This window comes from Dipodomys ordii, unplaced genomic scaffold (genome assembly GCF_000151885.1).
Source record: "Dipodomys ordii isolate 6190 unplaced genomic scaffold, Dord_2.0 Scaffold2, whole genome shotgun sequence".
Lineage (NCBI taxonomy): Eukaryota > Metazoa > Chordata > Mammalia > Rodentia > Heteromyidae > Dipodomys > Dipodomys ordii.
The window spans coordinates 10115248-10129352 of record NW_012267218.1 but is presented as its reverse complement, the minus strand read 5'-3'; the positions used below and the strand labels follow the sequence as shown (position 1 = coordinate 10129352).

Genomic DNA, 14105 nt, shown 5'->3' with positions numbered 1-14105 from the left:
AAAAAAAAAAACACACACAAAAAAAGTGGTAGAGCACTAGCTTTTAACGACAGAGCTCAGGGCCAGTGCCTAAGCCAGTTCGAGCCCCATTATCAACAAAAAAAACAAGCAAAACCCACTATTCCTCCTGAGAATTTACCTGGGAGAATTTACCTAGGAGGCCACATAAAGTTGTGTCACCAACTACAGCAATTTAAGGAAGAAGACATTGTAACCAGTGACTCTATCATTTCCTTTCAGTTTTGCCACTCTAGGGAGCCAAGATAAAACAATAAAAATCCAGGCAAAAACCACTTCAGAGCCAGTCCTGATACCACCCCATTTCCTCATATGCCCAATAAAACTTAATGTAGCTGTATGTAAGCATTATCAAGGTCTTACAACTTTTCCTTCAAAAGGAGTTTTTTTTTGGGAGGGGGTAGTGAGAAGGGCTCTGGAGTTTGAACTCAGGGTCTGGGTGTTGTCCCTGATCTTTTTTTTTCCTCTGAAGGCTAGCACTCTTATCACTAGAACCATAAATAAGTCTTACAGTTTCCTGCCCAGACTGGCTGAGCCTCAATCCTCAAATCTCAGCCTCCTGTGTAAAGATTTTAAGTGCAGGGCTAGGAAGGTGGCTCAGAGGTGGAGTGCGTGCCTAGCATGCACGAGGCCCTGGGTTCCATTCCTTAGCACCACATACACAGAAAAAAGCCTTAAGTGGCACTGTGGCTCAATTAATAGAGCACTAGCCTTGAACCAAAAGAAGCTCAGAGACAGTAACCAGGCTCTGAGTTCAAGCCCCGTGATAGGGAAAAACAACAACAAAAAGATTACAAGCATGAGCTACTAGCACCCAGCTCAAAATGATTTTTTATTTTGTTTTATGTCTGTTGTGGGGCTTGAACTCTCTCTAGGCCTGGACGCTGTCCCTAAGCAATTTTTGCTCAAGGTGAGCGTTCTACCACTTGAACCACAGCACCACTTCTGGTTTTCTGGTGGTTCATTGGAGATGAGTCTCACAGACTTTCCTGCCCCGGCTGGCTTTTGAACTGCGTGATCCTCAGGTCTCAGGCTCCTGAATAGCTAGGATGACAGGATCTGAACCACACAGCTGGTAACAATGCTTTTAAAAGAAGTTTTAGAAATCCATTGACCACTTGGGATTTTCACTTCAATCTTAGTTTGAACTTGATGCTATTCTAAACCCTAGAAAACCCGAAGTGGTGCTGTGGCTCAAGTAGTAGAGCACTCACCTTGAGCTGAAAAATGCAAGGACAGGGCCCAAGCCCAGAGTTCAAGCCCCATGACTGAAATAAGTCAATTTTTGGATTCTTTAACTCAGGACTATTTTGTTTTGGTGGGTCATGGGCCTTGAACTCTGGGCCTGGGCGCTGTCTCTGAGCTCTTCAGCTCAAGGCTAGCACTCTACCACTTGAACCACAGTGGCACTTCGGGCTTTTTTCTTTTTGCTTATGTGGTGCTGAGGAATCGAACCCAGGGCCTCATGCATGCAAGGCAAGGGCTCTACCACTGAATTACCTTCTGAGCCCACTATTCTTGACGTTTTCACTCAAAGCTGGTACTCCTCCACCTGAGCCACAACTCTTTTTGCTGGTTCATTGGAGAATAGTCTTGAGGATGTCTGTCCAGATGGCTTCAAGCCTCAATCCTCAGATCTTGGCCTCCTATCATTCCAGGCTACCAGTGCCTAGCTCAAATTTCATCTTTTTTTTGGTCAGTCGTGGGGCTTGAACTCTGGGCCTGGGCACTGTCCCTCAGCTCTTCAGCTAGCGCTCTACCACTTGACACAGCGCCACTTTCAGTTTTCTGAGTGGTTTATTGAAGATAAGAGTCTCAAGCCGGGTGCTGGTGGCTCACGCCTGTAAACCTAGCTACTCAGGAGGCTGAGATCTGAGGATCGCAGTTCAAAGCCAGCCCGGGCAGGAGAGACCATGAGAATCCTATCTCCAATAAACCACCAGAAAACTGGAAGTAGCGCTGTAGCTCAAGTGGTAGAGTGCTCCCCTTGAGCTGAAGAGCTGAGGGGCAGCAGCGCCCAGGCCCAGAGTTCAAGCCCCACGACCGACAAAAAAAAAAAAAAAGTCTCACAGACTTTCCTGCACGGGCTAGCTTTGAACCTCGATCCTCAGATCTCAGCCTCCTGAGTAGCTAGGATTTCAGGTGTGAGCCACCAGTGCCCACCTAAACTTAAATCTCTTATAGTTAACTATGCTTTGAAAGTACATGTTTACTAAGGAAAAAAAGAGCTCCACTAACTCATTATAACACGTTTTCTTAAAAGTGAGGGTATGTGGATTTGAGATATTAATTTTTGGTTCCTTAAAATAATTTCATATCTAACAATAAGTCTACTTTCTTTTGGTGGTGCTAGGGATGAAGCCAGTGCTTCATGCCTACTGCTTGACAAGTGTGCCACCGTAAGCTTTACCTCCAGTCCCCCAAATAGAGCTTTAATAAAGTGGTAGATGATGGCCCTTACTTGTTTAGGAAACACTGGTATTCCAAAGGGAATAGTTAAAAAAGAAAAAGAAAGAAAAGAAACATACAACTAATACAATTTCTCTTGCTCTTCACTTTTCTTTTTATTATTCAAAAGTCAAATGTTTTTTAAATCATCCATCCTCAATTTTGATTTAATGTACCGTCATTTCCCCAAGATATGAAATTTTAGAATCTCTTTGGAATACTAATTTCATGTGTCTAAGTTTAACAAAACTGTTTTTTAAATTCCACTCTATTTCCCTGAAATCTTGAGACAGTTGCTGATGTAAATTTTAATATAAAATACTTAGTCACAAAATAGTATTGCTTTTGTATGCACATAGTTGTAAGATTAATTTGCTTTTGTCAATAAAAACTATACCATCTTTCATAAAACTCTAAACAAATTAAGAACTGTGATGTAGAACAAAAATTACACATGGTAAAACAGGTACCAGCACAACGTCAGGTTATATTACATCAAAAAATGTTTTAATGGTCCCAAATATATATATTTAACAACTAAGCATACACTCAGGGGAGGAAAAAATGTTTTTTTAAAAAAATTATGACACAAATGACCACATCTAGAATTCCACTCAATCTTTAATCAAGTAGGGACAAATCCCCACTTTACAAAAAAAAAAAAAAATCTGCAGTTTGAAGGGCAAAGGGAACAGATAAAAAAGAGGAAACTTTGTATTTGCCCCACCCCCACAGAGGTTTTCCAAACCTGTTGAAACTTGACTAAAATGTTCAGAATGTATGGATTTTAAAGGCAGGTCTCTTTAAACAAAGAAACTGCTGGCATCCTTATCTAGTGAAGAACTATGGCAGAAAGGCTCATTCTTCCAAGTCTCAAACATGGTCCAAGAAAGCATGTTCTGATTGTAGCAACTGACCAGTCAATCCAGAGTTCCACTTACAAAACCCCTGCCCTGTTGGCTTTTTGTTTCCATTTCCTTCCCTGAGAAAAGGGCAATGTGTGGTCCAAGCTGGAGAGCTCAAAGGCTTAAATCTTCCCCTATAAGCATGGTATCCCCTCCTCCTGCTCCATTGAATTGGCACTTGATGAGCAGAAGTCCAGTGTACGCAGCTGATCTGCATCAGTTATTCACAAGAGATCACTGCGCTTTGTTGTGGATTTCTGTAGGGGGGAGGGGTAGAGAACCAGTTTTGTCAACAGGTACTGATCATAGGCAGTTGCCATTATTATGACTCAAATTTTGCTTTCTTTGACAATGGTAGAGTGTCTTCCTTGTCTTCATCCTCATCATCATCTTCATCATCATCAGGATAATCTACCAGACCCACAAGTCCTCCCTGCAGATAGAAATACAGATTGCTTAAAGAACAAAACACTATCTCTAAAAATACCTGTGGGTTTAGGACTAGAAAAAGTAGAGATCTTACCTCAACACATTAACTTATGGTTTTATCTGGGAGATGGGACTGTGTGAGAGTGAAACTCATTATTCTTCTATTTTCCTAATCATACATTTTAGAAGGAAAAAAATAAATTACCTAATATTAACAAAAAAATTCTCCTAGGAAGTAGCGCTGTGGCTCAAGCGATAGAGCGCTTGCCTTGAGCTGAAGAGCTGAGGGACAGCGCCCAGGCCCAGAGTTCAAGCCCCAAGACAGACAAAACAAAAACAAAATTCTCCTAGCCAGTGCCAGTGGCTCACGCCTGTAACACTAGCTACTTAGGAAGCTAAGATCTGGGTATAGCTGTTTGAAGCTACCTTGGGCAGAAAAGTCCATGAGACGTACCTCCAATAAACTATTCAAAGCTGGAAGTGGGGGTTGGGAAGGTGGCTCAGTGGTAGAGTGCTTGCCTTGCATGCATGAGGCCCTGAGTTGGATTCCTCAGCACCACATAAGCAGAAAAAGCTGGAAGTGGCATTGTGGCTCTAGTGGTAGAGCTCAGGAACAGTGCCCAGGTTGAGTTCAGGCCCTACAACCGACCCCCCCCCTCCAAAAAAAAAAGCTTAGAAGTGGTGCTGTGGCTCAATTGTTTAGAGTGCTTGTCTGTTTTTTGTTTTTGTTTTGCTAGTCTTGGGGTTTGAACACTGGGTCTCGGCGCTGTACCTGAGCTTCTTTTTGCTCAAGGCAAGCACTCTACCAATTGAGACATAGCACCACTTCCTGCTTTTTTGAGTAGTTTACTGGAGAAAAGAGTCTCATGGAATTTCCTGCCTGGCCAGGCTTCATACCACTTTCCTCAGATCTCATTCTTCTGAGTAGCTAGGATTACAGGTATGAGCTACCAGCATCTGAGCTACCAGCATCTGACTAGAGCGCTAGTCTTGAGCACAAATAGGCTCTGGGACAGTACCTAAGGTCTGAGTTCAAGCTCCAGGACCAGCAAAAAATAAAAATAAAATAATTCTCCTAGCAAATCACTTAGGAGAAGGAAACAAACTGCAGAAGACTGACAACCTAAAATGAGGACAGACAAGCTATGGAAGCTTATCTGTGTGTATCCTCATTTATTCATCCAGGTTTCCTGTCAGCCTGATCCCACCCCAGAACCCATTGCTGTGCCCTTACACAGAGAATTCATATTGCTTTGCTCTCAGCCTGTCCCTTCATTTCAGCTTCTCTGATCATTCATTAGTCCTGAGTGGGGTTTTCCTGCTAATGTCAGAGGAAAAGAGACGGTCATAGACATTATAGTTCGAATTTAGATCAGTGAATCCCAATGAAAGCCTGTTAAACAGTTAGTCCAATAATTAAGTTAATTTATGCTTTAAAAAAGTCCTCGTAAAAGGCAACCAGAAGAATTAAACTTTGTTCTGAGATGTATTTCCTACATTTTTTTTTTGGGGGGGGGGAGGGTCCGTCATGGGGCTTGAACTCTCTCTGGGCTTGGGCACTGTCCCTGTGCTCTTCAGCTCAAGGCGAGTGCTCTACCGCTTAAGCCACAGTGCCACTTTTGGTTTTCTAGTGGTTTTTATTGGAGATAAGAGTCTTACAGACTTTCCTGCCCGGGCTGGCTTTGAACCTCTATCCTCAGATCTCGGCCTCCTGAGTAGCTAGGACTACAAGTGTGAGCCACTGGTGCCGGGCTTTTCTACATTTTGTTATTGTGTTCCTTTCTAAGGAGAATTTTAGGGAACTGTGATTACAATGACTGTTAGGGAAACTTAAAATCTAGAGAGAAAAGGACAGAATGTGAATCTAGGAGACAAAATTTGTACCTTTGTGGTAATAGCTGCCGTCTGAGATGTACTCTTAGGGACGGATCCAGGAGAGCCTGGAGACCCTGGGGATCCAGGTGATCCTGGAGATCCTGGCAGGTTTGCCGATGACTGGCTGGTGAGGTTAGTTTTTGTCCCGCTGGACAGGGAAAGCTTAAAACTTGGGCTCTGCCGTCCAGAAAGATTCGTTTTCAGAAGCACCTCTTTTTCCTCACTTTCTTTTACTAAAAACAAGAATATGGTCAATAGCTGTTACCCATACTCATTTTTTTGGGGGGGGGGGCGGGGTTGGTCATAGGGCTTAAACTCAGGGCCTAGGCACTGTCTGTCCCTGAGCTCTTTTGCTCAAGGCTAATACTCTATACCTTGAACTATAGTGCCACTTCTGTTTTCTGGTGGTTAATTGGAGAGAAGTCTCATGGACCTTCCTGCTCAGACAGGCAGGATCTCAGATCTCAGCCTCCCAAGTAGCTAAGGATCACAGACCTGAACCACCAGTGCCCAGAATCCATACTGATTTTTAAGACCTCTAATGGATGTGGTACTAAAACATCACCAACCTTTTCTATTTGCTGAGGAAGAACTTGGGAATGATGAACAAAGCTTATCACTGAATTGAACCCACTAAATTTTACAAGAAGGAATGAAACTTTCACTATCACATTTTGTATTCTTACCTCCCAGAAATAACAGAGTCATCTTTACTCACTCAGGTTTTGATTTTTGGTACTGATTCTGGGGTTTGAACTCAGGGCCTAGGGCTGTCCCTGAGCAGTTTTGGCTTGTCTAAGTGCTCTACCACTTGAGCCATAGTTCCACATCCAGCTTTTTTTGGGGTGGCTAATTGGAGATAAGAGTATCACAAACTGTCTGTGCTAGCTTTGGGCTGTAAATCCTCAGGTCTCCAGCTTCTGAGTTAACTATAATTACAGGTGTGAGTTGCAGGTACACTCATTTTTTTAGGGGGGGAGGGGGGAGAGGTGTGGGTCGGTCATGGGGCTTGAACTCTAGGCCTGGGTGCTGTTCCTGAGCTCTTTAGCTCAAGGCTAGCGCTCTGCCACTTGAGCCATAGTGCCACTTCCGGTTTTCAGGTGTTTAATTGAAGGTAAGAATCTCACGAACTTTCCTGCCCGGGGCTGGCTTTGAACTGTGATCCTCAGCTCTCAACCTCCTGAGTAGCTGGGATTACAGGCGTGAGCCACCGGCGTCCAGACAGGTAAACTCATTTTAAAAGTAAAAACAATGTACACTTTCACAACAGAGCTAGGGACTCAGCTAGCTATACCTACAGAGCAACAGTCAACATGCTGACTATTTTGGCAGGAAATAAACCTAGAATGAAATGAGAAAGCCATCGTTTTTCCTCATTTTCAACCTACATTTCTTCCTTTCCATGAATTTACTTATTGGATCCATAATGTCATCATCATTTTTCGTTTTATCAGATGGAGACACTACAGTGTCTCCATCTTCCATGTCATCTTCATCTGTGTTAAACCACATCTCTTCTTCATCTTCTAGTGTTCTGGCATCTCGTCGATACCTATGATTCCTCAAGATTGACCGCATGCTATGAATAAAGAGAAGAAAATAAATATATTCATTGCATCTTTAATCCTAGCGACTCAAGAGGCTAAAATCTAAGAATTGCAGTTCAGTACTAGCCTGGGCAGTAAAGTCCATGAGTTTTTGTTTTTTTTTTTTGGTCCGGTTGTGGGGCCTGAACTCTGTCCCTCAACTCTTCGGCTCAAGGCTAGCGCTCTACCACTTGAGCCACAGCGCCACTTCTGGCTTTTTTTCTTTTTGCTTATGTGGTGCTGGGGAATCGAACCCAGGGCCTCAGGCACGCAAGGCAAGCGCTCTACCACTGAGCCACCTTCCCAGCCCTTCCATGAGACTTTTATCTCCAATTAACCACCAGAAAACTGGAAGTGGAGCTCTGGCTCAAGTGGTACAGTGCTCACCTTGAGCAAAAAAGAGCTCAGGGCAAGTGCCAAGGCCTTGAGTTCAAGCTCCATGACCAAAGGGAAAAATAAATAAATAAAGCCTTCTTTTGGGGGTTGGTGCTGGGCCTCGAACTTAAGATTCTTGCACCACACTTTCAGCCTGGTTGTTGAGTTATTTAGAAGACTTTTCTTATTAAGCAGACTTTTCTACTTTGTCTAGTCTCAGATGGTGATCTTCCAGATCTCAGATCCCTAAGTAGCTAGTAGTATATGGCTAGGTCACTGGAACCTGGCTAGTATTAGATAATCTTAATAGGAATAAACACAGAGTCTGAAGACAATCAATTCATCACACTGGCACCTGGCTAGTATTAGATAATCTTAATAGGAATAAACACACAGAGTCTGAAGACAATCAATTCACCACACATGCCATCTTATCTATTATTAACTAGTGGAGTCAAACTTACTATCAAAATCATACCATTACAGATCAATTATTAAACATGTCAACTTGTTAGGAATTGACAAATACTAGGTATATATGTAAAAGTACACTATAAATATGAACCCAAACATTTAGAAAACTATACAGTGCATAAACTAATTTGTATAAAATAATTTGTAATTTAAAGCAAGAAAGAACAGCATTCTGGGCTGGGAAGGTGGTTCAGTGGTAGAGCGCTTGCCTTTCATGCTCAAGGCCCTGGGTTCGATTCCTCAGCCCCACAAGCAGAAAAAAAAAGCCGGAAGTGGCGCTGTGGCTCAAGTGGTAGAGCGCTAGCCTTGAGCTGAAGAGCTGAGGGACAGTTCAGGCCCCATGAACGGACCCATAAAAAAAAAAAAAAAAAAACAGTATCCTGATGTAGTTTTGAATACCAGAACTATCACCTGGTATCACAGACACAAACAATGTTATCTCTGCATCATACTAGTTAGTATCTACCTATAGCTTCAGAAAAACCTATCTGCCTACCTCCCCCAGCCAAGCCAAAAAATACCAAATCAACAAAACAACTAACACAAACAGAGGTACTATACAACTTATTAAAGGATAAAGAACAGTTCAAATATATGGTTAACTTATTTACCTGTCAAGTTTGGGGTTGTCTTGTCTTTCTCTTTGTTGTTCAAATCTCAGTTTTAATCCTTTAAATGTCTGCACATAATCAACATCTTCCAGTGCTTTCCAGTAATTTTCAATTACATGAGCAGTTAATGATTTTATATCTTCCTACAGAAAAGAGTTATACTGAAATTAATGACAGGAAAATATCATTTTGACAAGGTAAATAAAACTCACCAAAAAGTTGGATTTCACAAGATTATACAATCTCAGTGAAAACTAATAGAAATGGAATAACATACTGGCCATGTGAGCAGCTGTTGTTTTTCCCCCCTCTATTGTGCCAGTCTTAGGGCTTGAACTCAGAGCCTGGGTGCTATCCTTGAGCTTTTTGTTCAGGGCTTGTGCTCTACAGTTGAACTACAGCTCCACTTCTGGCATTAATTGGAGATAAAACTCTCATACTTTCCTTCCTTGGATAGCTGGGAATCCTGATCCTTTCTCAACCTCCTGGATTAGGTAAGATTATGCACAAGCCACTGGTGCCGGCTTTACTTCAGAAGTTTTTAGTATGCCTCAGAACTGTTAACAGGTCTTTTCAAAGTTTATGTACACATCCTATTTGAAGGATTATGACTACTTATCTCTGCACTGAGGATTTTAAAATCGTGCCACAGAATGTTCAGAACTTGATAATGGTGATGATCACATAATAAATAACAACTCTAAGATAATTACCCTTAGAGTATAAATTCAGAATGGCAAACCTTATACTATGTGTATTTTACCATAATTTTTTTGCTAGGTATTCTAGGCTGACCTGAGCTGCCAAGCCTCCCTCAGCCATCACACATACATGCTGCCACACCCAGCATTATTTTACTATAATTACTTTTTAAAGCATGCCACAGAGTTATGCAGATTGCATTCATGTCAGTAGTTATTAAAGAACCAAGAAGAGCCAGACATGGTGGTCATGCCTGTAATCCTAGCTATTCAAGAGGCCAATATCTGAGGATTGTGGTTCAAAACCAGCCCAGTAGGAAAGTCTATGAGACTCTTATCTCCAATTTACCATCAGAAAACTAAAAGTGATGCTGTGGTTCAAAATGGAAGAACACCAGCCTTGAGCAAAAGTGCTCAGGGACAGTGCCCAGTCCCTGAGTTCTATGCCCACAACAAAAAACAACAGCAACAAAAACCCACGAAGCATTTATTATGAAACTGTCCTATAGCAACAAGTGAAGATCCAAAAAAAAAAAAACATTCAAATGCTTGTCTGTTAACTCTAAGTTTCTTCTTCTTCTTTTTTGTTGGTCCTGGGGCTTGAACTCTGGGCTTGGGCATTGTCCCTATGCTCTTCAGCTCAAGGCGAGCGCTCTACTGCTGGAGCCACTTCCGGTTTTCTGGTGGTTTATTGGAGTAAGAGTCTCGAGGACTTTCCTGCCTGAGCTGCTTTGAACCATGATCCTCAGATCTCAGCCTCCTGGGTAGCTAGGATTACAGGCATGAGCCACTGGCACCCAGCAATTCCAAGTTTCTTAACTGATTAACATAACTGTTAAATTGCTTTCAAACTACTCTATAAAGATTGCTATGAGATATTCTAGATTTTACTAGTCTGAATTGAATTGCTCACAAGTCTTTGGCATCATGGTTTTTCTTTCCAATATTTCCACACATAACTGCAAGTCAAAATACCAGTCAATAATGCAATTCTCAATTCAAATCAAAAGTCTAATTAAGAAACATAGAACCTACCACTCTAATAAATTCAAACATTTCTATTATGGCAGAGTTCATCAAATTGTAGCGGGATCCATTGTTGAGAAATGCTTTGACTACCGGTTCAAATAAAAAACTTTTCATTATGTAGCGGTTATAAAACTCATCTTTTAGGCCAATAATCTTTCTCTTAAAACGAAGGGCACCTGAAACACAGAGGCATTGTTGTTTAAGTCACACATTTCTGTATTTTAGACTTACCAAAACAATATCAACAAAACCTGTTTAACAAGTACTGGTAATTTTTTGTGTACAGTGATATGTTGTTAGCACCTCTGGAAATGAAAACCTAAAGATAAGGATTTTAAAAGTACTGCCAGAAAATATATTCTGAAAGGAGTGTATGTTGTCATAGAACCCAAGTCTTAGAAAGCCATAAAAATTCTGGAAATAAGACAGCTACTAATGTCCATCTTATTTAAGATGTCTCTCCTACTATTTAAGGTGAAAAATTCCCAACAATATCTTTTTAATAAAATATTTTTTAAGCAATAGAAAAACGTATTTTATTAGGGCAATCCACTGTATAAGAATTTGATCTCCATTAATTCTGGACACTCTTTTTATTATCATTTTGCACGAGAGTTCTAGGATTTACATTGGTTGTCTGTGGATGGATGTAAAGGCTGTCAACCCATAAAAACTCTGCATGATCCCAAATTTGCCTTCCCATTCTTTAGAAATTAGAGGATGTTGTTTAAATGTGGTCCTCTTTGTTTATTGCACAGCGAGTATGCTTTTTAATTGTTTTCTTAGTTTTCCTTTTTTACAATTAATTAGGCTTTAACTTACGGATGAAAAGGAATATTTGTATCTTGAAGTATGGGGAGTTACTTAAGTCACCATTCGTCAAGATCCAAATATACATAGACAGCTAGACTTCAACAAAGCCCTATTTACCTACAAGGAATTATCAGTAAGTTAATGCCCCAGTTATTGCAAACAGTTCAAAAAAGCATACTCACTTCGTGCAGTCACATCGTCTTCGGTTGGCAAGATTAAATATTGTGTTTGTATTTTGGTTTCTTTGGAGATCATGGAAGTGGCTCGTTAAATTGCCAATTTGTTATTAATCAAGTCCTTCATGAGCAGGTAGCCAGGCAACCATGCTGACACGGTTTCTGGGTGGGAAGGCAGAGGAGTAAAGCAGCTCAATTTTTCTTTATTTGGCAGAAAGAGGTCCACAAGTGAATGCCCAATTAGGTACAGCTGATTATAAACTGCCTTAACAATCCAACTTAAGAGTGTCTCTTTCTAAAGAGATACTCTGGGCAGGGAATTTCAAAATAGTTTATAGAATAACTGCATTTTCTTAATTGTTTTGTTTTGTTTTTAGCTGAGTACTTCCAAAAATAAGCATGGTGAAGTTGTTTTAAACTTAAGAGGTATCATTCTGGGCAACAAAATCAAAGCCAAGCAAGAGTCACGATTCTTTTTTTTTTTTTTTTTTTGGTGCAGGGCTTTTGTTAACTGTTAACTGAGAAAGAAATGCAGTGACAGTTCTACTTGGTAGAATAAAAATGAATACTTAAGAGTTAATGCTAATAGGCCAGATTTTATGCTTTCAACAAGAGCTACTATTATTCTAAGATTGGTACTCCAATTCTGCAGGCTTTGTGTAGACTTGTGTCCTAGGACAACATAAACTCTCTAGTCCCTCTAAGGACTGACACAGTTCCTAGGTGTGGGAAAAGAAACCCCACCCTTTCTAGAAAGCCCTCCGAACAAAGGCATGCAGATGGCAGCCCTACATTCTTGAAAGTATTTCTATGTAGGAACTACTTAGGTAGAAAGGCGATTCTGAAGATCTTTTTGTTGAAGGTGGAAGGGGAGAAGGGGGAATCCTCATTCCCATTTGCCCTCACTTATTCTTATCAATATCTTTAAATTTAAATCCCCAAAATTAAAAAAAGCACAAAAAAATATCCAACCATGATTTCTTTCTGTTGAATAAAAACCTGCTTTCCATCCCTTTATATATCACCTTTATAGTAACAATTTAAAAGGAAAAAAAAAAAAGCTGTTTTCCCTGGAACAAGATAAAATTATACAGGACTCTAGGTATTCACACAGCAAGACCAAATGAGGATATTCTCAAGGGAGAAACACAAGGCATAATGCCCACGTGTGTCTGATCATATAATAATATTTATCAAAATGTACTCCAGCAAATGGAAACAAGGTTTTTGGTTGATTTTTAAAAAGCTGCTTTCCAAATTTTACAGTGAGTTCTAAGAAGTTTATTCACTAACAGGAGACTAGAGAAGGCTTTCAGGACAGGCAAATTTGGCATCACCCTAGCATTTCCCATGTAAAGTACACTCTGAACTTACTAACCTTATGTTGAGAACATCTTGTGCTTAATTTCAATTATCTTGGGCTGGGAATGTGGCTTAGTGGTAGAGTGCTTGCCTTGTATACATGAAACCCTAGGTTCGATTCCTCAGTACCACAACATAGAAAAAGCCAGAAGTGGCTCTGTGGCTCAAGTGGTAGAGCAAAAGAGGCTCAGGGACAGTGCCCAGGCCCTGAGTTCAAGCTCCAAGACTGGCAAACAAGAATTAAAAAATAAAATAAAAATGGAATAATTTCAAAGCCGGGTACAGTGGCTCACGCCTGTAATCCTGGTACTGAGGAGGCTGAGATCTGAGGATCACAGTTCAAAGCCAGTCCAGGCAAGCGCTCTACCACTGAGTCACCTTCCCAGCCCCCCAATTACTTTTTTAAAACACTGTCTTAATCTTACCCAACAAGAGACTTTATATATTAAGTCTTCTTTGTCTCCTAAGTATCTAATGCTACCTGCATAAAAGCCTGTAACCAAGTCTAGTTCTGGGGACTCAAATACAGAACCTTGTGCATGTGCATGCCAAGTAACATTCTACCACGAAGATACATCTCAGTCCTAAATTTTTTGGTCGGTCTTGGGGCTTGAACTCTGGGCCTGGGCGCTTTCCCTCAGCTCTTCAGCTCAAGGATAAGCTCTACCAATTTGAGCTACAGCACCACTTAGTCTAGTTTTCTAGTAGTTGATTGAAAACAACTTATAATGTTTCCTGCTATACATCTAACTGTTCTTCATTTATACATGTACATCTAGTTAAGTAGTAATTCTTTTATTTCATATATCTAATTTGTGCAGTTTTTAGAAACCCTTGGGGGGAAAAATGTTTCCTATGCAGCTCATTTTTTTAGGGGGGGGCATGGGGAGGGGCTGGTCCTGGGGCTTGAACTCAGAACTTCTTATGCTCAAGACTAGCAATCTACCACAGCTCCACCTATGGGTTTTTTTTTTTTTTGTCATTTATTGGAGATAAAGTCTCATATTTTCCTTCCCAGGCTGACTTAGAAATCTTCAGGGGCTGGGAAGGTGGTTCAGTGGTAGGGTGCTTCCTTGCATGCATGAGGCCCTGCGTTCAATTCCTCAGCACCACATAAGCAGAAAAAGCTGGAAGTAGTGCTATGGCTCAAGTGGTAGGGTGCTAGCCTTGAGCTGAAGGGCTGAGGGACAGTGCCCAGGCCCAGAGTTCAGGCCCTACAACCAACAAAAAGAAAAGAGGAAAAAAGAAAAAAAAAAAAAGATTATCTTCAGGCCTCAGCCTCCTGAGTAGCCAGGATTACAGG

At 41.0% G+C, this 14105-nt stretch overlaps 1 protein-coding gene across 2 annotated transcripts in view; it reads right to left on the bottom strand.

Moving 5' to 3' along the window:
* Positions 1–2557: 2557 nt before the first annotated feature.
* The window catches only part of Smek1 (SMEK homolog 1, suppressor of mek1 (Dictyostelium)), a 55816-nt gene continuing 44268 nt past the window's right edge, over positions 2558–14105 (bottom strand). For both annotated transcript variants that reach the window (XM_013015856.1, XM_013015864.1), the window contains exons 11-15: positions 10458–10627; positions 8722–8864; positions 7064–7254; positions 5685–5908; positions 2558–3804 (exon numbers count right to left, since the gene is read on the bottom strand). In XM_013015856.1, coding sequence (XP_012871310.1) covers positions 3694–3804; positions 5685–5908; positions 7064–7254; positions 8722–8864; positions 10458–10627 — 839 coding nt within the window. In that variant the 3' untranslated portion in view covers positions 2558–3693. The remainder of the gene's footprint in view (positions 3805–5684; positions 5909–7063; positions 7255–8721; positions 8865–10457; positions 10628–14105) is intronic.